Below are 18,980 nucleotides of genomic sequence, written 5' to 3'. Positions count from 1 at the left end.
TTTTGCTGCCAGGGAAGGGATGCGCTGAGCTTCTCAGCAGTAAATGGTGGGGGAGGGGGAGGCAGGAGCTGCTCTGAGGACTGGAGACCTAGCCAAGGCCCTTCCCTAGTGCGGCTCACCTTGAGCCATCTTCATCTGACCCCACCCCACCCCCCACAAGGGGTGGAAACTTACCTTTTTGATTTTTCGATATTCCTGCAAAATCTGGCCCCGAGTAGTCTGGAGGAGAAACAAAAGAGAAAGCGAACAATGCTCTCGCCTGCAGGAGGCCCAGACTGAGCTTGTCTGATAACCTGTGACCTGCAGAGTCACCACCAGCCTTGAGACAGTAGGCCTGAGAGAAGTTGACAAAGTAAAGAGAGCCAGGCTGGGGTTGGGGGTGGTGCGGGAGGGGAGGATGAGCAGGGCAGGAGGTGGGGGAGGAAGCCGGGCCAGGGGAGTGAGGGGCAGGGGCCCAGCCTCAGGGACAAACACAGTGGCCTACGCAGTGGGAGGGAGGAGGCTAAGAGCAGGCCGGGCTGCCTCCTTCCCTCACACCCAGCTGGCCTGCCCACTGTTCAAGGCCAAGAGCAGAGCCCCCCCCCCACCACCTGGGGGTGCAGGGGGATACTGAGGAACGTCCATGTGGGGGCTACAGGAGGGAGAAGAGCAAGACCCCAGGACTCCTCTGTCCCAGACCCTCGGAACCCTCATCACTCCTCCAACTATGAGCTGTTTCCTCTGGAAACCAAAGAGGTCCCCACAACCCCAACACCCTAATTAATCAGACTAACTCTGAAAGGTGGCATGAGGGGAGTGACCGAGGGGAGTGACCAACAGCACTGCCCCCACTCCTCCCAGCAGGGAGCTCCCAACATGGGTCAGCTTGAGCAGAGGGGGAGGAGCCACAGGGACTCTCCAGCCCCAGCCCTGTGGCTCCGATAGCACAGATCGGCTGTGAGCTGCACAGCAGACCCAACCCTACAGGTCCTGGCTGTTTCAGGGGCTCTGAACAAGACTCCCCAGGTGGGGGGCCATCTCCTGCCTGTGGAGCCGGTCTCCAGTGTCCCCACTGCACAGGGCCCGTGGACTCCCATGGCAGAGCCCTGGAGGACTGACCAAGCACACCAGCAGCTAGGGACAGCTGCCTGCCAGGCTGCGACAGGGAGAAACACGGGCTGAGCGAGGCAGCCCTCCTCACCTGGGAGAGGTAGTGGCCAGGCTCTGGGGCCACCGGTGGGGTTGGAAGTCTTGGCTTTGGCTGCACCCACGAGAAACCTGCCACCCTACCCAGGCAGGGTGCAGAGCGCAGGGACTAGCACACCCCACCAGGGGTGGGGAGCAGGGAACAGGGCGGGGGGCTGGGGGCCATGGCCGGGGCGCTACCTACCTCGTATTCCTCGGAGCCCTGGGACAGCTGCCGGAGCTGGGCGTCCAGCTGCGTGAAGCGCCGCGTGATCTGCTCGATGCGTGCGTGCAGGTCGCGGTACTCGCTGTATTCTGCATTGAAGTCGTTCTTGTAGCTCTGGCGCTGCTCCGAGGAGGAAATGGTAGCATATTTTCTGAGGAGACAGAAAAGAGGGGCCCGGCAGGGCTCAGGGGGCTGCGGGGGGAGAGGCTGGAGTGCCCCTGGCTGCACGCCTGGCCCCACCGGGCGCCAACGTCAGGGGCAACCGCCCGGCTCCAGGAGGAGCCTGGGCCTGGAACAGGCTGTGTGGCCCAAGACGACCCCCGCCCCCGGGGAAGTCCTCCAGAGGCCCAGCTGCAGCGCAGGGCAGAGGGCAGGGTGGGGAGAAGGCGCTAGGCCAGCGAGGGAAGTGCTCACAGCAAGTAGTCGGGCGTCTCTGAGGTCGATGTGGGGACACTTGAGCTGCTGCAGGTCCCGTTCAAAGCTACAAAGAAAGATCAAAAGGTCTGTTGTCTGAAGGACACGGAGGGGCAGCAGATGGCAGAGGCAGGGAGAAGGCCCGTCAGGGGCCACCTAGGGGGCCTCACGGGACCTGGCAGCACCACAGCCGAGCATAGCATGTGCAGAGAGCATGACGGTGCCATGTGCAGGTTTTCAGCAAGGAGCTGCAAGCAAGTACAAGTTCATTGCAGGCCCAGAGCCTGAGCTAGTCAGCAACACCGCTGGCTCTGCGAACTGCGTGGCAAAGACCATTACTCTGGAGATAAGCAACCCACCTGCCCACCTCTGGCCAAGCGGACAGAGCCAGAGGGCTGCATGGGAGAGCCCTGGCTCCAGCCTGCACCCCAGGCCGCCCACGAGGTGGGACTGTGGGACATGGGATTGTCCATGCCACTTGGGGGCACAGCTGACCAGAACTACAATGTAGCCTTCCCAGGGGCTTCCTTCCAATGGCCTTTCTTCCCAGCGTAGAAGAGATTCTGTCACTGTGCCACATGTTGTCAGTACACAGCGTGTGTCCCTAGAGGGGCAGTGGACCCCCCCGGGAATCCCTGTGCCCCGGGACTCCCACTAATGGAGGGAGTGCATGTTTCCCACCTCTCAGGGCTGTAGCCCAATGAACACACATGTGAGAGCTTAGGCCATACTTCTGCCACACATGCTTTGTGTGAGTTACGCCTTCCAGAGTGTTCTGCCATTTGTGGGCCCAGTCAACACAGCCTCATTTAGCCCTTCTGAATCTTTACCAGGTGAGAGAACAAACAGAGAAACCAAGGCTCAGGGTCATATTCTCCTGGCACTTAAGCCACCTTCGAGCTCTAGCCTGAGGCAAACCTCAGGGCTCAGCCCCCACCAAACCCACTGAGATGGTTCCCACGGCAGGGCTGGGGCCTAAAGGGAACCCTCCCCGCAGCTGCCTCCTGCCCCTTCTACCAGCTTCTCCTGTGCTTCCCTGGGGCTGGGTGCCACTAGGAGAAGGCTCCCCACCCAGCACACCAGCCTGCCCAGGAAGGCACACGGAGGCAGCAGGAGGGGGAGACAGACCGAGCAAGAGCGGGGAGCAGGCACGAGAATGGACAGAGGACCCAGAGCTGGACCGGTAGCACGGGGGACAGGTAGCCCTGAGGAACACAAGTTGGGGCTACAAGGTCCAGGTTGGCATCCACACAGGGGTGGCTAAGGAAAGCCATCCGCTGGACAGGTGCAGGCTGCTGCGTCTGCCTGGGGCAGAGATGAGCATGGTGCAGGGCCTGGACGGTGGCCCATGGAGGAGTGGGTTCAACTGATGCCGTCCCTCCCACATGAGACACAGATGCAAGGAAGCTTCCTCACATGCTGCCCTGGAACCTTCTCCAGCGCATCTGAGGGAGGGGCATGGTGCACAAAGAACAATGCCATTGTTAAGGAAGGTGGGTGGTTCCAGCATGTGTGGCTGCCCCCACCAGCAGAGCACACAGAGGACGTCCCAGAAGGCATCCGGGAACAGGGCGGTAGGCCTCTGTGCTCGGCCATTCCTGTTACATTTGAGGCGCCTGGGAGACGGAGATTCAGATGGACAAAACAATTGCTTTTAGTACCTTAGTTGTCCTTCTCTCTTCCTTGGGCCCCCTACTCCCTGGTGTGCTGATTCCAAATCTCACTTTCCCACCTTAACCTGGGGACAAGATGCCCAGGCCCATGTGCCCTAGACAGGATCTGAAGCCAGCTGAGTGCCACATGTCCTCCTCCCTTCCCGGGCCCTGCTGGGGGAACATGGGTCTTTGCTTTCACCATTTAGCACAGGACGTGCTGCCTGGCTGGGCCTGCTCAGAGTTTGTCTCTCCAGACAGGACCACCTCCGGGGAGCCAGGCCTTGTCTCCCCACCCCGCTGCTGCCAACACCTGCCCTCCAGCCAGAGGGAGGGGCTGGCAAACGCCTTTCTGGAGAGCAGGTGAACAACTCATTGAAAAGCCTTCAGGAGAAAGCAGCTCTGTTCTTGCCCCAGGAATGCCTCCTGGGTGGATCCTTTGGGGGGAACTGATCTGAAAGCAGCAGCAAGTTTCACAGCCAGGAGTGTCTGCAGCCGCAGCTCTGTGGCCACGCCATGCCCATCAGGTTAACAGCAACATGGGCTGTTCCACTCAGGAGCCCTGGGCTACAAACTCAAGGTAGCCCAGGCTCTGAGGGTGAAGATCCCTACTCCCACCCCAAGTCCGGCCTGTCCATATACCTCCACAGTATCTCTGGGCCTCACAAAGGTTCTCTGGCTCAGCACACAGCCCCAGCTGGCCCCACACCCCTCTCATCCTGCTGCTGTGATCCCAGATCTCTCGACTTCCCACTCTGTGACCTCCTTCTGACTCCTATTGCCTGCTGTTCTATGGACAGCTTCCCAAACCCAGTCTCCACGTGCTGAATGTTTGCCAGTCAGCAGGCTACATGAGGCCTGTGGCAGTCCAGGTGCTGCCCCACTCCAGCCAGGCCCTGCACCCCACTGCCTTCCTTGAACCCCAGCTCCACCCTGCTCCCTTTCAGTGTCTGGGACCTCCCAGCAACCAGAGCTGAGCCCGGAACTAGTTCCTCTCTGGGTGGACTGTCTCCTCCCACGGGCCCCAGGTCAGAGGCTCTGTGCTCCCAGCACTGGCCTGACACACAGCAGGGCTGAGACCGCTGGGACCTTCACAGACAACCTTGTATAAGAACACAGGGTGCAGGGGCGCCCGGGTGGCTCAGATGGTTAAGCATCTGCCTTTAGCTCAGGTCATGATCTCCAGTTTTGCAGATCACGCCCCACATCGGGCTCTAAGCTCAACAGGGTATCTGCTTCTTCCTCTCTCTGCCTCTTCTCCTGCCTGGGCTCTCTCTGCCTCTCTCTTTAGTGAATAAACAAAAAATCTTAAAAAAACAAAAAAAACACTGGGCATGGGTGCGCCGGGGTGGCTCAGTTGGTTAAATGTCTATCTTCGGCTCAGGTCATGCTGTCGGGGTCCTGGGGTCGAGCTCCACATTGGGCTCCCTGTTCAGCGGGGAGTCTGCTTCTCTAACCGCTCCCAACCCCGCTCATGCTCTCTCACTTTTTTTTCAAATAAATAAATAAAATCCTAAAAAACAAACAACCAAACACATGGCACAAAGAAACTGAATGTGCAGGGCATACCACTATGGGGCTCTTGCGGTGGTAGAGTCCCTCTCTGGGCAATGGTGGGGGTAGGCTGGAGCTCAGGCTCCTGGCACTGTCCTCCTACAGAGTCCCCCACCCCAGGCCTGCCTCCTGGTACATACCCGGGGCATCTGGTGGGGCTCCTAGGGGGCTGGGCATGTGGTCTGGCAACCGGGCCCGGTGTCTATCCTCAGCTGCTCTCTCCTTGTCTTTGTGCTTCTTGGACTTCTTCTTGGATTTGCTGCGTGATGAGCCACCATGGGGCCTGCTGGGCTGGGCACAGTCCGTCAGCAGGGGCAAGCTGAGGCACGTAGTCGGGGCCGGTGCGGCCACTTCCCCGTGCTCACAGTCCCGGCCACTGTGACCCAGGTCATTGCTGACGTCAGCTAGAGGGTCATGGGTCCTCGGGGGCTCCAACCGTGGGGGCAGGTGGGCGTCTGAGCCAGCTAGTGGGCCTGGAGTGGGCAGCAGGGCCTCACGGCCGTGGGGTGCACTCAGCTTCCCATTGATGGCAGGCTGAGCTCTCTGGGTAAAATGTGATATCCTGGTTTTCTTGCTGACCAGGGAGTCGGTGAAGTCAGGAGGCTGTGATCGTTTCTGCAACGGTAGGGAAACAAATTTAAAAGGGAGACTGTGTCTGGAGCCACAGATGTCTCCTGAGGAGTAGGTGGGGAGCAACAGGCCCTGAGCTCAGGAGGCCCTAGGAAACCTGGGGCCTAACTGCAAGGCCCACTCTGGCCACAAGGGGGCATACCCAGAAAAGAACCAGCCTTTTGCTAACCTAGGCTCAGCTCACCCTGAGGACAGAGCCAAGGAAGGGCAGCATCATGGAACTAGCCAGCTGAGCAGTCAAGAAGGGCCGTCTCTACAGACTGCTCTGAAACTTGGCAGTATTCGGCGTCATCTCTGGATGATAGGGATGGTGAAAGGACCAAGTCTGAAGGACACACAGCAGCCCCTCAGGCTGGGACACCCCCCCCACCAGACCCAAGACTACTTGCATCCCCAAGGGACACCCTGTGACACGGTGCAGGCGCAGCCTTACTCCACAAGTGAGAACGCTGAGGCATGTGAGACGAGGCCAGACCACGGATCTCCCAGACCCTGGGAAATGACTAGAGAGCAAGGTGGCGGGGCCACCATCGGTGGGGGAACAGGGTAAGGAGGCTGTCAGCCCTCTACTTTGGCCCAGGGCCAGGTCAGGCACAGACCTGACCTCTCCACGAGGAGGATTCAGGGCCTTGGACATACGCTGGGAAAGGGGGAAATAAGGGACTTAGGGTGAAGGACTCACGAGCCAGAGCGCACAGGTGGGGACACCTGAGCACCCATCCTGACTACTGACTGAACCAGCAGTGGTCACGGCTCACAAGGCCCTGCACCTGCAGCTGGCCTGCTCGATTCTACGGATCCTTCATGACAGCCCTGGGAGGCCAGTGCACTTGCCATGCCTGCTGTACACAGAGCACTGGGCTCAGGGCAATCCGGGAGCCTGCCCTCCCTTGGCCACAAGACCTACAAACATTCGAGGGAGCTGCACGGAGGGCCCAGGCCCAGTCTGGGGAAGGTCGGGCAGTTGCTCATTCACCGAAGAAAACACCTGCCTCTGAAGGAAGGGCCTCATGGGCTGCCCTAACACAGCTCAGGCCTGGCCCACGGGCCCCTCGCCCACCCTCCTCCCTCACGGCCACCGCGCCTTGTCCCAGCCTGGCCCACTGCTCCTACCTGAGGGGGTGAGGCCGAGTTTCCATGTTCCCTGGGAGGACTGGCTGCAGCAGGGTCTCCGGGCAGGCCAACGGCACTCTGTGGCTGACACAGCTTCCTACAGAGGAGAGGCGGGGTAGCTGTACGGCCCCACAACCTGCCTTCCCGTTGATGCCACACTGTGTCTCCTACAAGAGTGATTCAGGGTGGGCCCGCTGTCCCAGTGAACCAGAGCAGGGCCAAGTACATGGAGTACCTCAGGGCATGGCGGGCAGAGAGCAGTCCGAACACCCCCGCCCCCCAGGCTCACCCACAGCCTGGAGGATGGCCCACCCGGAGTCCTGTGTGCCTAGAGAAGGCTCAGTGGGCCGCCCGCTCACCCAGACACCTGTTACTGTGGAGACCAGAGACCCGAGTAAAACTAACTGGATATTCAAGCTCTGTGCTACGTCCCTGTGGAAGCTGGGCACACTTGAGCACTGACCCCTCCTTTTAAAAGCAATAATTCATCCTAACAATGCTTACTGCAGAAACCTTAGAAGATGCTGCAGGGGACTGTGATGCCCTAGCCTCACAGGAAGGACTCCTGGATTCAGGTCCCACCTTCCTGAGAGCCAACATGACAGTATCTCCTCAAGGATGACAGGGGCAGTCACCAGCCTACCGGTACCCGAGCACAACAGTGCAGCCAGGGACCAGAAAAGAGACACCGTGACACTCAAAGGGCAGATGGAGGCCCCACTAGGGACCCTGGCTTGAGGCCGCCCTCTGATCCCCTCTCATATTCCGAGGCTGTGAGTCTCACGGGAGCCCAACAGCCAGCCCGGTGCAGTGCGTGGAGAGAGCAGCACGATCTAATGCTGAAAGCAGACATGGGGCCCCAAGCCACAGCACCCCCCGGCCCGGAGCTCAGAGGCTCAGAGACCTCACAGAAGGGACTCCTGCAGGACTGTCCCTGCTCTGCTCTGGGGCTGTGGGGAAGGAACCCACAGTGTCCTAGGAGGCCAGGCTGCTCTAGCCACACCTGGACCATGGGATGGACAGAGGTGTGGCCTTAGGAGACTGAGGAAACAGAGGGGCCCACGGGGGGTGCAGAGAAAGCTCGGCAGCCCTCCTGAGGGGACAGAGCCACTCAGCAAAGCCTTGAAGGGCTGCACCGAGGCCTCCAGGTAACAAATGTCAGAGTCCAAAAGAGACAAGAGAAAGCATCTGAAAGCAAAGAGAGACTCTCTAAGCAAATGAAAACTTTAAATCCACTATAGAAACACCAGCCTCAGTATCCCCAGAAAGACAAAGTACTTGAATAGAATTTCTCCAAAGATGATAAACAAATGGCCAATAAGCACACGAACAAGTACACGTGTTTGGTCATCAGGAAAATGCAAGTCAGAACCACAAGGGGATATTACCTCACACCCACTAGGAGGGCTGGAATAAAACAAAACAAGAACGGAAAAGAACAAGTGTTGGTAAGAAAGTGGGGGAAACTAGAAACCTCTGTGTGTGTCGCTAGAGCGGGAGACGTTGTAGAAAAAAGTCTGGCAGTTTCGCAAAAACCTCAATTCCACTCCTCCTGGAGAGAATGGAGAATCCATGTCCATACAGATTCTCGTACACAAATGTTCACAGGACCCCGGACTCCCATGCCGGGAGGCGGAGATGGCCCCATCAGCAGACAGACAACTGTGGCGGATCTCCACGTGCACCAGGTCCCCACGCAGCGCACGTAAAGGAACGAAGCTCTGATACATGTTATGGCCTATGTGAACCCTAACCGTACACAGATAGAAGGCAGTCACAAAAGGCCAAAAATCCCAAAGTCCCAAAGATCCCATTGATAGGAAACATCCAGAACAGGCAAATCCACAGAGACCGAAAGATTCATGGCTGCCAGGGGCTGGGGGGAGGGGGCGCGGGAGTATCTGCTGACATTTGGGGTTCCATTTTGGGGCACGTGTTCTGGAACTAGTACAGGTAGCAGCTGTACAACACTGAAAATGTAATTCACACCACTGAATTGTGAGAAAGAAGAACAAGGCTGGAGGCCTCACAATCCCAGATTTCAAGATCTACTCCAAAGCCATAATAGTCAACACAGTATGGCCTTGGCATGAAAGATAGACACAAGGAAAGTGACTACAGGGCTGGGCACGGCTGCTGAGGCCTCGCAGAGCCCTGGAACACCCGGGACAGGACGGGCCCCAGCAGCCCCACACACGGGAAACAGAAACACAGAGGAAGAATCAAAATGGTGGTGGCAGCAGGTGTCCACGTAGAGCCGAGCCTCAGGGGCCCAGGCTAACCCTGGAAGCATCAGCATACTTAGGTCAGGTATGATTTTGAACAAGCTGTAGGAAAAGGAGGCAGCCCAGCTTCTGGGTGATACTAATCCTCAGCGACAGAAATACCCCAAGGCCTTATTTTTCCTTTTTGCTGCGAGGCTTCAAGAACTGCTATAAATTGGGTTTTCTTCAGGGAGGGAACAACCTAAACTGAAGGAAAAAAGTGTGTAGACGGGTGGCTGGGTAACCTTCAGTGCGGTTGCTGGCATCGAGGATGCCGACGGTGACCTTTGCACACCAACCGGACCAAGCTTCCAAGGACAGCAGGTGCTGCTGGCAACAAGTGGTTTCTGGCACGGCTGATCCCCAAGCAGGGCCCCGGTACTGGCCTTGCTGGTCCAGGTGAAGGCTGAGCGCCCTGGGTTCACACAAGGCCCGGCAGCTCACTCAGCGGAGCAGGAAGGAACAGGGAGGAGGAGCCCGGAATGACAAAGCTCCAGAGCCGAGATTCCTACTGACCCCACCTACACACCAACACACAACAAGGCTACTTGGTCTCGGCCATGCTCCTTCTGGAGCACTCTGTGCGGCCAAGGCCCTTGGGTTTTGAGAAAAGCAGCTACCCAGCAAGAGACTCTGAAGGGAGGGCAGGAATAGCCTTGCAGTGTCCCTAATGCGCGCCTTGTCACCTCAGAGCACTTCAGTGGGTAAATTTGACCAATTCAACACCAGACTCTGTCCAAAAATGTCTGATGGATTAAAACACCTGTAGGTGACAGAACCAACGCCAGGCGCGTTTAGCTGTGGCAACAGGAAACGCCAGAAAGAGGATGGGGGTGGGAGCGGTCTTCTGCTGAGAACAGCTCCTCAAGCCCCCCATGACCTTTGGACAGTCGGAGCGGTGACCCCAGGCTAGTTTGGAAGCAGGTACTGGTTTGGGGAGGAGTGCCCTGCAGGGCTGAGGAGGAACTCCGGGTTCACCTAGAGTTGCCCCAAGTCTACATGCAATTACTGCTTTAAAAAGCCGAGCTTCAAAAAAAAAAAAAAACCACAACCACATAAATAACTCAAGTCCCTGAGAAATCATTTAAAGACTAATTAGTCTATCAGCCAGTTCCGAGTGGCGCTTCACAGCCTGCGCTCCCGTCAGGCATCGGCAGAGAAGGAAATCATTAACTGCTCGCCTGAGCCAGGCAGGGGCCTACTTAACCACTCTTCCCTGGAGCCACCAAGGCCACTCCTGACCTTGGGTCCCAATTAATCTGAAAGGGAATGTGTTTAATTAATGCTACTTAATCACGCCTGTGGGGAGTTTTGTTTTGCTTTGTTTCTCTCTGCTTCAAGTTCTTGGGAGGTTCTTTTAAAGAGGAGGCGGCCTGTAGCTCAAGCCTGTGGGGCTGCGCAGATTTTGGAAGGGCGCTTGACAGGAAAGGAAGTGTGGAACAAGCAGAGCGGACCGAAGCGTCCTGTGTGGGCACTATGGGGCTCTGGTGCGTGACTTGCACCCTTCACTCCACTCAGCAGGTGCTGGCCCGGCCCTGAGGTGTCCCAGGTAGTGGGAAAGATGCCAGAGAGTCTCCACAGATCCCCTCCATCCTGCTCAAGGGCCCTATGACCTTCAGGACCATACAAGGCCACCCTAGCTCCCTCAGGATGCTATCTGTCCCAGAACCAGGGTGGGGGGACATGCCCAGGCACGGGAGGTGGCATTACCGGACAAGCATCCGCTTCAACAGCTGCTGGTCCCCTTCCGAGTAGCCAGGCCAGTCCTTCTGCACGTCCTTATATACACAGTCTTTCAATGTGCACGTACCATCCTTGGCATTCACGTTGGCCACCTGTAAGACAGAGACAGGATCACCTTGCTGGAAGCCTAGGAGAGGCAGAAGTTACTGAAAGTAGGTGATGGAAGCTGGGGGGCAGAGACACACAAGGGGAAAGAGGACAGCACTCCCCCAATCCCCTGCACACTGGGGCAACAAGCCTGAGGTTGCAAAAGGATCCGAACACCAGGTCCTGACACCCAGGTCTTACAGCTGCTGGAAGACACTTCGGCTCCAAAGCAGGCGGGGCTGCCGTCTACACTCCCAGGACCCCAGCACCGGCCTCCCCTGTTATGGACTGAAGGTTTTCGTCTTACCAAAATTCATGTTAAATCTCAGCACCCAAAATGAGATATTAGGAGGTGGGGCCTCTGGGAGGTGATCAGGTCATCAGGGTGGAGCCCTCATGAATGGGACCAGTGTCCCTGTAAAAGAGACTCCAGAAGCTCCCTCCCAACCCCTGCCATGTGGTAACACCGTGAGAAGACAGTCTGTGAACCGGGAAGGGGGTCTTCAGCAATCACCCAATTTTATGGTGCCTTGACTGTAAGACTTCCCAGCCTCCAGAACCGCAAGGAGTAAACATCTGTTGTTCATAAGCTTCCCAGTTTATGTTATTCCAGTAGAGCAGTCTGAAGAGACGGACACCCCCTCTTGGACATGCACTCCAGTGGCAGAGATGGCAGCAGGTCGGGGAGCTGGGGCCCCCAGGGACCAGGCTAAGTCCATCTTCCCCGCAGCCAGCTAGCCCTGCTCAGGCTGATTAACTATGGCCGAGCTTGTCTCCAAGATGGCAAAGATGGACTCAGAACGTCGATCTTAAGGGCACCTGAAGAAGTTCAGGTCCCACTCCCAAGCGGGAGCCCCTGTGCCAGCCTCGCTGGGCCCACAGCACGCAACTGCGGGGGAGCTGGTGTGACAGCAGCCGTTTTCACTACCACGGGCTTCTAAGGGGACTCCAGGTCACAAGGGTTTCCACAAGGAGCATTTTTTTTAATGGCTGAGTAATATTCCACCAAGCATCTGCACTGGATGCCATTTCCAGTTTCTCTGTAGCTTAAACAGACACCACTGTGTGCAGGTTCTCCCACGCTGGTGACGGTTTCCTTCAGCCAGCTTCCCAGAACTGGGATGAGTGGGTCAACGGCTCTGAACATTTTTACAGCTCTTGATGCAGTTTGCTAAAATGCTCTCCAGAAGAGCCACCCACCCATCCACACTCACCCCCCACAGAGGATGAGCCTCCAGGCTTCTCTGAGGCCCTGCCAGCACCGGAGACAGATGTTCTTATAGAAGGAAGAGAGAAGGTGCCTTTGAAGAGTGTGATTTCATCTGTGCTGCTCATCAGAATCCCTGATCCCTTGGGGTGGGGGGGCTGGAAATGACCAGCCCACAGTATCCCCTGAGACCTTCCCCTTCCTCAAGCTGTTGGGGTCCTGCTACTGCACCCAGCCCCCAGGGAGGACATGCTGGGTAGTAAATACAGAAGCACAAAGCAGACGGGGCCATTCAGAAGAAAACAGAGTACACAAGGGGGGATGTTCTGCCCACAGACACCAGATAAGCTGCCCCACAGAAGGCTGCTGAATTCGAATCAACCAGAGAAGCCGGAGCCCAGCACGGGGCCTTTCTGATCCCAGGCAAGGGCTGGGAGCAACGGCAGCATCTCAGAGGTTAGAAAAGCAGGCACCCCAGGCAGAATGACATCAGTACCAACAGATCCCCAGCTCTTCAAAAACCGAGCCTGGCCTGCTGGCTGCACTTGAGGGTTGCTCAGAGGGTAAATCTCAGATGTTAACTGTGTGCTTGGTCAGCCAAGTTCCACATTCTGCTTTTGAGGGGCTCATGTGCTTCTTCTTTATTCTGGGCACAAACAGGGTGAGAGAGGATGATGGGAGCAAGGGCCACTTCCAAGAATGCTACAGTAGGGGCTGATGGCAGCCTGACCGGCCAGCAGTGTGGGCTACAGCACACCCGGGGACAATGCTGGCTCACGTCTAAAGACCCGGCATTTTGCCAGCCCTGCCTCATTCTCTCCGAGTTCCAGCCCAGGGGAAGGGCCTCCACTGTGCCTCCTTTGAGTTCCCACGGATAAGGCTGACACCTGTGACCTTCCAAGGAAACCAACCCCCTCAGAACATCATTCCTGGTTCTGGAGCTTTCTGGATGCTTTGACAGGCCCCTCTGCCAAAGAAAACTTCTGAGCTGTGAAGCTACACGTCTATCTTCTAAACAGGCCTTGAGCCGACCCGTATGCTCTGAGGGAGAACTGCGCAGCTTGGTCCTTACCTGCACTACTCCGGGCGGGGGAGAGTGGCTCAAGAGGTCAAATCCAGGGGCACCTGGGTGGCTCAGTTGGTCAGGCAGCTGACTCCTGATTTCATCATGATCTCAGGGTCATGAGATTGAGCCCGAACCCCATGTTGGGCTCCATGCTGGACATGGAGCCTGCTTAGAATTCTCTCTCCCTCTGCCCACCTCCCTCCTGCCTTCACACGCACCCTTAAAACAAGAGGCCATATCCAGAGTTTCCCGGCAAGTGGCGCCCCTGAAGCCAGAGTCCCAGTGACAAGGGGCAGTGAGCCCCATAGCTCATCTTCAAACACAACTACTCATTATCACAGTATGTGAATTTTGCACTGTCTGCATGCCCAGAGCATCTGAGGCAGGATGTAAGGGGGGCAAGTGAGCTGGAGGACAGAACCCCTCGAGGTTCAACCATGCCTCCTCCACAGGACAGGACTGTCCACTGCCAGCCAAGTGAACCTCTTGGCAGGGCCCCGAGGCAGCTGCATGGTCCAGCTGACGTGGCGAGGCCAGAACAAGCTGTTCACCTTCCCAGGGGTCCTCCAGCTCCCTCCACAGGCTCTGGGAGACAGGGAAGGGCGTAGGGGAAGCGGCCAGGCCTACAGCTCTTGCTCCGAGGCCTGAGCTCTTCCGTAATAGCAGGCTCCATCTGCTGACATCACGTTCCCCCCACAGCTCAGCCTCTCACCCCGAGGTGCTGCAGTCAAGCTGTGGCCACACACAGCAGCCCAAGGGTCCACAAGTGAAGCCCCTTGCCCAGGGCTGCGGCTGTCGAGTGGCAGGGAAGCTGCCTGACTGAGGAGGCTGAGCTCTGAGGTTACCCAGGCTTCTCTGGACTCTACAATAACTGGGCAACTGATGTCCAGGATCCTGTGTGCTGTGCCTGCTGCCTGTGTGTTCGCAGATGGTGCAGACTAGGGTGCTGACCTCACGCTGACCAACCTCAAGGCCACTGGACAGCAAGCACCACAACCAGGGACATGTCCGTGACAGCCCTAAGCATGTCCTAACCGAGAAGGCCGAGGCTCTGAGGCAGGCTGACACTCCTGGAAGAGACCCCGGGAAGGGCCCTTCCCAAGCCACCCTGTGTCCAGACCCGGTGCAGAAGCCACTCAAGGCTGACTGGACCCTCAACCTGGCCCCGGGCAAGCACGAACCTGCTGGAGGAGGCCATCCAGCGCATCCTTGTCCGCCTGGGCCAGGCCGTCCTTCTGCAGCCGCAGCAACAGCTCGGCCTTCCGGTAGGGCCTCAGCGCCAGGAGGTGAAGCACCCGGTCGCGAAAGGGCCTCTGAGACACCCCACTGCCCCCGCTAATGCCACCAACATTGCTCTTCTTGATGGCACTGGCCAGGTTGATGGGGGTCGCCCGCTTCCGGGAGGGGACAGCGTCCGTGGCCCCCGGGGCTGGTTTCCGAAACTGAACCTTCTTGCCTGCAACAAGAGCCAAGGCATTAGGGATGTGAGGGGGTGAGGGGGTGAGGGGGTATCCCTCAGTGTCCCTCTGCCTGGGGCGGATGCCAAGTTCTGAACGAATGCGAGGATGCCCACCCATGGCCGCCAGCCCCAGGGGAAGGCAGTCTGAGCTAGGCCTTGCCTGGGTGGCTCAGTGGAGACCCAGGACAGCTGAGAGCACCACCTGCTGACCGCACACAGCTCAGCAGGGGCTTACAGGGCCCCCAGCGTCAGAAGCGGGAGCTACACTTCATCATGGGCAGTCCAACCACTACAGGGAGAAGGGGCCAAAAGTAAAAAGAGTAGGGTTCCTGAATGGTCAGAGACAGGTATCCCCAGAGCCTACACATCACAGCACTGTGCTGGCCCCACAGGATCCCCCATTCACTTTTATGAAAAAGGAGGACTGAACAAAGGCATCGGGCCGCTTGGGTAGCTTCTCTGGAGATGCCAGGGTAAGAGCAGCTCCCTGGCTGCAGCCCCATCAGGCACTTCTTGGGCAGACATGGCTATGCTCAGAGTCCCAGGGGCAGCAGCCAGATCCCCCCACCCTTTCAGAGCAAACAGACTCCAGCTCTGCTCTGGATGGAGGGGCCTCGGCTCAGAAACTGTGAACTCCACTCTGGACAGCGGCATCACCCCTGAGGAACATGCATGGCCAAGGGCAGGCGGTGCATGCCTCATGAACTTGGGCCAGAAAGCTCTCCATGAGGACTTCTTTTTGTTGTTTTTGTTCTCATCCCTTAAATCTCATTTGTCAAATTAACACAGGAAGAAATGCATTCAGAATCCTCAGGGTCAGGCTTAGGGTCAGCGAGAGGCCTGACACAGTGGGACATGCATGTCTGTCTTCAGAGGCCAGGAGATAAGTGTTTCCACCAGAACCGAAACCACTGCAAAACTCTTGCTGTACCCTCAGTGACCAAAGAAGCCACATTTCTGTCCCAGTTTTAGGCTAAAGGACTAGAAATTTATGAATATGTGTAAGCACGTTCATGTTTGCACATCAAGGTGACAGCAGGCAGGGGAAGCATGCTGGGATTCTGGCTGAGGTTCTGGGGGGTGGGGGGTGGGCTCTGTCCCCAGCAGTGGCTCACACCCCAGAGCATAGGCTCCCTCAGCAGGCATAGCCACGTCCGCCCGGATGCAGCGTTCACTGGCAGCACAGACTCCTGCAAGGACGTCTGGGGTTTTGTCCACAGTCAATCCCACCGCCAAGCCAGTGAAATCACGTGTTCCTTTGGGGGGTGGGGTCTTTGAAATCCTCCTACCTTTTCTTAAAAAAAAAAAGCCCCCAAAGCCATTTGCTGTAAGCCACCTCGTGTCTCCCTCAGGCCTAACACCCTTCCTTCTGGCCTTGAATCCTGATGACTCGTGCATTTGTCCATGCCTAGGTGCTAGGAAGCCTAAAGCAGCCACAGAGCTTCCTAAGTAAACACACTCTCCACACTGGGGGTGTCTCAACTTCACCAAAACTGTTTCCAAACAGATGATGCACTGCCAGGGGCTTCTCATCCGGCAGGGGGTCAACACATCTCCTTCCCAGGTGCGACCCGATAGCCCCTCACTGACACCAACCCAGCAGCAGGCCTTTTGCCACAGGGTACCTCTCGCCATGTGCACCTTGCCACTGGCCGTGTTGGTCTTGGGGAAGAGTTGGGCAGGCAGGTGGCCACTAGAGGAGGATAAACCGCAACCTTCAAGGAGCACTATCTCTCTGACGGGTAGAGATCCCTGAGGCCAGAGCGTAGGAGAGGGGCCTGTGGATTTGGAATTCCTAGAGTTCTTGGGGCTCTTATCCAAACTGGGCAATGAACAGATGTCATAGCCCCCAGCTGACTCATCCAGTGTAATGGGACCTTCCTTTTTGATCCAACAACGACCTGGCTCACCCTGCTTGGGGCCATACCCATCAACCCATACCTCCAGCTCCTGGCCAGGACAGGCCCTGAGTCTCTCCTGCTCCCCACCCCCACAGGTGCCCAGCAGGCACGAGCCCCCGACAGGTGGGAGTCCCGGGCCTCATCCTCACCCAGGTAGCGGCCTCCAGCCTTGATGACGATGGCCCCACGGCTCCGTGTCTCCTCTTCGGCCTGTGCCATGCTCTGCCGTGCTTTCTGGTAGGAGTCGTCGGTGGCACACACTGTGATTTTGTCCTGGATGCTGCCGAGGCAGTCCAGGTGAACATCCCCGTGGCTGTAAGATAAGGGGCCAGGAGCCAAGGTGAGCTCCTGGGATGACAAGGACAGGCGGTCTAGGAGCCCGTGCCGCCCCCCACCCCATGACCCTCAGTTGGGAAATGGGGTCAGGGCTAACTTGAGCAGCATGTTTCCACATGGCACATCTCGATCTGGAAGAAACAAGGGAACTCAGGCCCCTGGGCAGACGCAGCAGCAGGCCAGAACTTGTACCCGTGCCCCAGACACAGTGAAATAAGCAGCAAGGCTCATGCAGAGAAAGGAAGGAGGCACCAGGCCAGCCTGGCTGGCTCAGCCTGTAGAGTATGCGGCTCTCAATCTCGTGGTCCTGAGTTTAAGGCCCATGTTGTGTGTAGAGATTATTTAAATAAATAAACTTATGTAAAAAAAGAAGAAGAAGAAAAAGAAAAAGAAGGGGGCACTGGGCCTGGGTGGGACCTCACCTGGAGACATATTGCTGGATGCAGTCGAAGCTGCCCTGGGGGCTGTCACGGCCAATGTTGGAGAGGTAGAAGGAGAATGTTCGTGCCTCTGTGGGGCAGTCAGGCTGGGGGATGGAGATGTGCTGTGCAGAGAACGGGAGACATCACTGGGAGGTTCACAACACAGGGGCATGGGGGGTGGGGAACCATGGAATGGCCCATCCACTGGACCCCCGACCATCCCACAACTTGACACAATGAGAATGTGCTAGCGCTTTCTAAGCAGCAATGGCATCTCAGTCTGAGGAGCACAGAGTGCTTAACATACACCCAGAGGCAGAAATCCCAGCTTGATCTGGGCCATGACCCAGCTTCCTGCCCAGCATATGAGGCAGATCTGGCCTGGGACGTGCGTGAAGATGAAATGAGACAAGATGGGCATCAGGAGCCATCAGAGCACACGGAGCAGCCAAGATGCCCCAATCCTTGCTCCCCTGTGCAATGCAGACTCCACCTGAGTGTCTGTCACTGCCCGGCAGGCCCTGAGGGGCTCACGGATGGGCAGCACTCACCCCAACAGATCAGGAACATGGTTAGATGTGACATAGGATGTGTCTTGGTTAATGTAAACCTCACTTTGGGCAGTGCCTCTGCAGAAAGGATGGCCAGCCTGGCTAGCAGACAGACAGACAGACAGCAATGATCCCACCCAAGGTGCAGGGCTCAGCACAGGTGGGACAGCCTTGTGCCCAGAGGCCACTGCAGGATTCCAGACCAACCCTCCCTCGGTGAGATCCTAGGGACTATGGAGGGACTTGTAGGAAGACCCCATATTCTGGCTGCTGGCCAATATTCAGGGTACAGGATGGGCCTCTAGAGCCCTGTCACCAGTGGTCACCCCTCATAAAGTAATCCCTGGGTTTTGGGTGCTAGAGCTCATCACAGCTGGCAAATGAACAAGGGGGCACGAGTGATAAATGGAGGTTAAGGGGATAGGCAGGCCACATTCCGGTCTCATCCCCAGGTTGCCAAACCACCTCGGTATGTCCAAGCCCTGTTTCCTCTCCAATGAAGTGAGCACGCCAACACCCTTCATCAGCACCGGACTGAACGTGGTACAGCTGAATTCCAGCCCTGCTCCACTGTCATGGGTAAATCAGGGCAGTTCAGCCTGACACTGAGGACGCAGTGGCTCAGGCCATAAGAAGGGATGCTGCTCCTGACCTGGCTCCACGGCCTCCTGCCTCTCCCCTCAGGGTGGTGCATGGACCCATAGGGAACCTGCATATCCACCTGGCCTAGAGTTGGTCCCCAAATACTGAGTGACCTGCCCAGCATACAGTCAGTCCCTGCCCCAAGGAGAGGTCCGGATATGCACAGTGAGAGCCAGCCTGGCTCAGAGTGGCTCCCAGACCCAGCAGTGGGGGCCTGTCTTGCCCGCATATGGGATCTCCTTTCCAACACATGGGGCTACCCTGTGCTTCCACTCATCCCTTCCTGGATGTGACTCCTGATTTCCTTTATAGAAGTAGCAGAAAACACGCTGCCCAGAGGCCAAGGTTTAGGCTGCTAAGGGTCACTGCAGGAGATGCACCCAGAGCCAGACGCACACTGACGCAGTGGCCCAAAATGCCATAGGACACTCACGCGCCACCAAGTCAGCAAATCAAAAGCAGCTTCCAGTGAAGCCGGATACCTGCTGCCATGGCGGGGCAGGGGGGCACTTTCTTCACCTCACTCTTGAACCTCTCCCTTATCCCATC

At 57.4% G+C, this 18,980-nt stretch overlaps 1 protein-coding gene across 2 annotated transcripts in view; it reads right to left on the bottom strand.

Moving 5' to 3' along the window:
* Positions 1-18,980, bottom strand: part of ELL (elongation factor for RNA polymerase II) — a 73,295-nt gene that overhangs the window by 2,808 nt on the left and 51,507 nt on the right. Inside the window, exons 3-11 of one of the 2 annotated variants that reach the window (XM_004760945.3) lie at positions 17,239-17,360; positions 16,630-16,793; positions 14,302-14,576; positions 10,728-10,852; positions 6,754-6,850; positions 5,151-5,625; positions 1,805-1,871; positions 1,370-1,541; positions 175-219 (exon numbers count right to left, since the gene is read on the bottom strand). In XM_004760945.3, coding sequence (XP_004761002.1) covers positions 175-219; positions 1,370-1,541; positions 1,805-1,871; positions 5,151-5,625; positions 6,754-6,850; positions 10,728-10,852; positions 14,302-14,576; positions 16,630-16,793; positions 17,239-17,360 — 1,542 coding nt within the window. Of the gene's footprint in view, positions 1-174; positions 220-1,369; positions 1,542-1,804; positions 1,872-5,150; positions 5,626-6,753; positions 6,851-10,727; positions 10,853-14,301; positions 14,577-16,629; positions 16,829-17,238; positions 17,361-18,980 lie in introns of both variants that reach the window. The other variant, XM_045081499.1, reaches the window with a different exon arrangement.

This window comes from Mustela putorius, unplaced genomic scaffold (assembly GCF_011764305.1).
Source record: "Mustela putorius furo isolate JIRA1106 unplaced genomic scaffold, ASM1176430v1.1 tig00000095_pilon_pilon_pilon, whole genome shotgun sequence".
NCBI classification, from domain to species: Eukaryota; Metazoa; Chordata; class Mammalia; order Carnivora; family Mustelidae; genus Mustela; species Mustela putorius.
The sequence above is the reverse complement of the archived record's forward strand: the minus strand, read 5'-3'. Positions and strand labels throughout refer to the sequence as shown.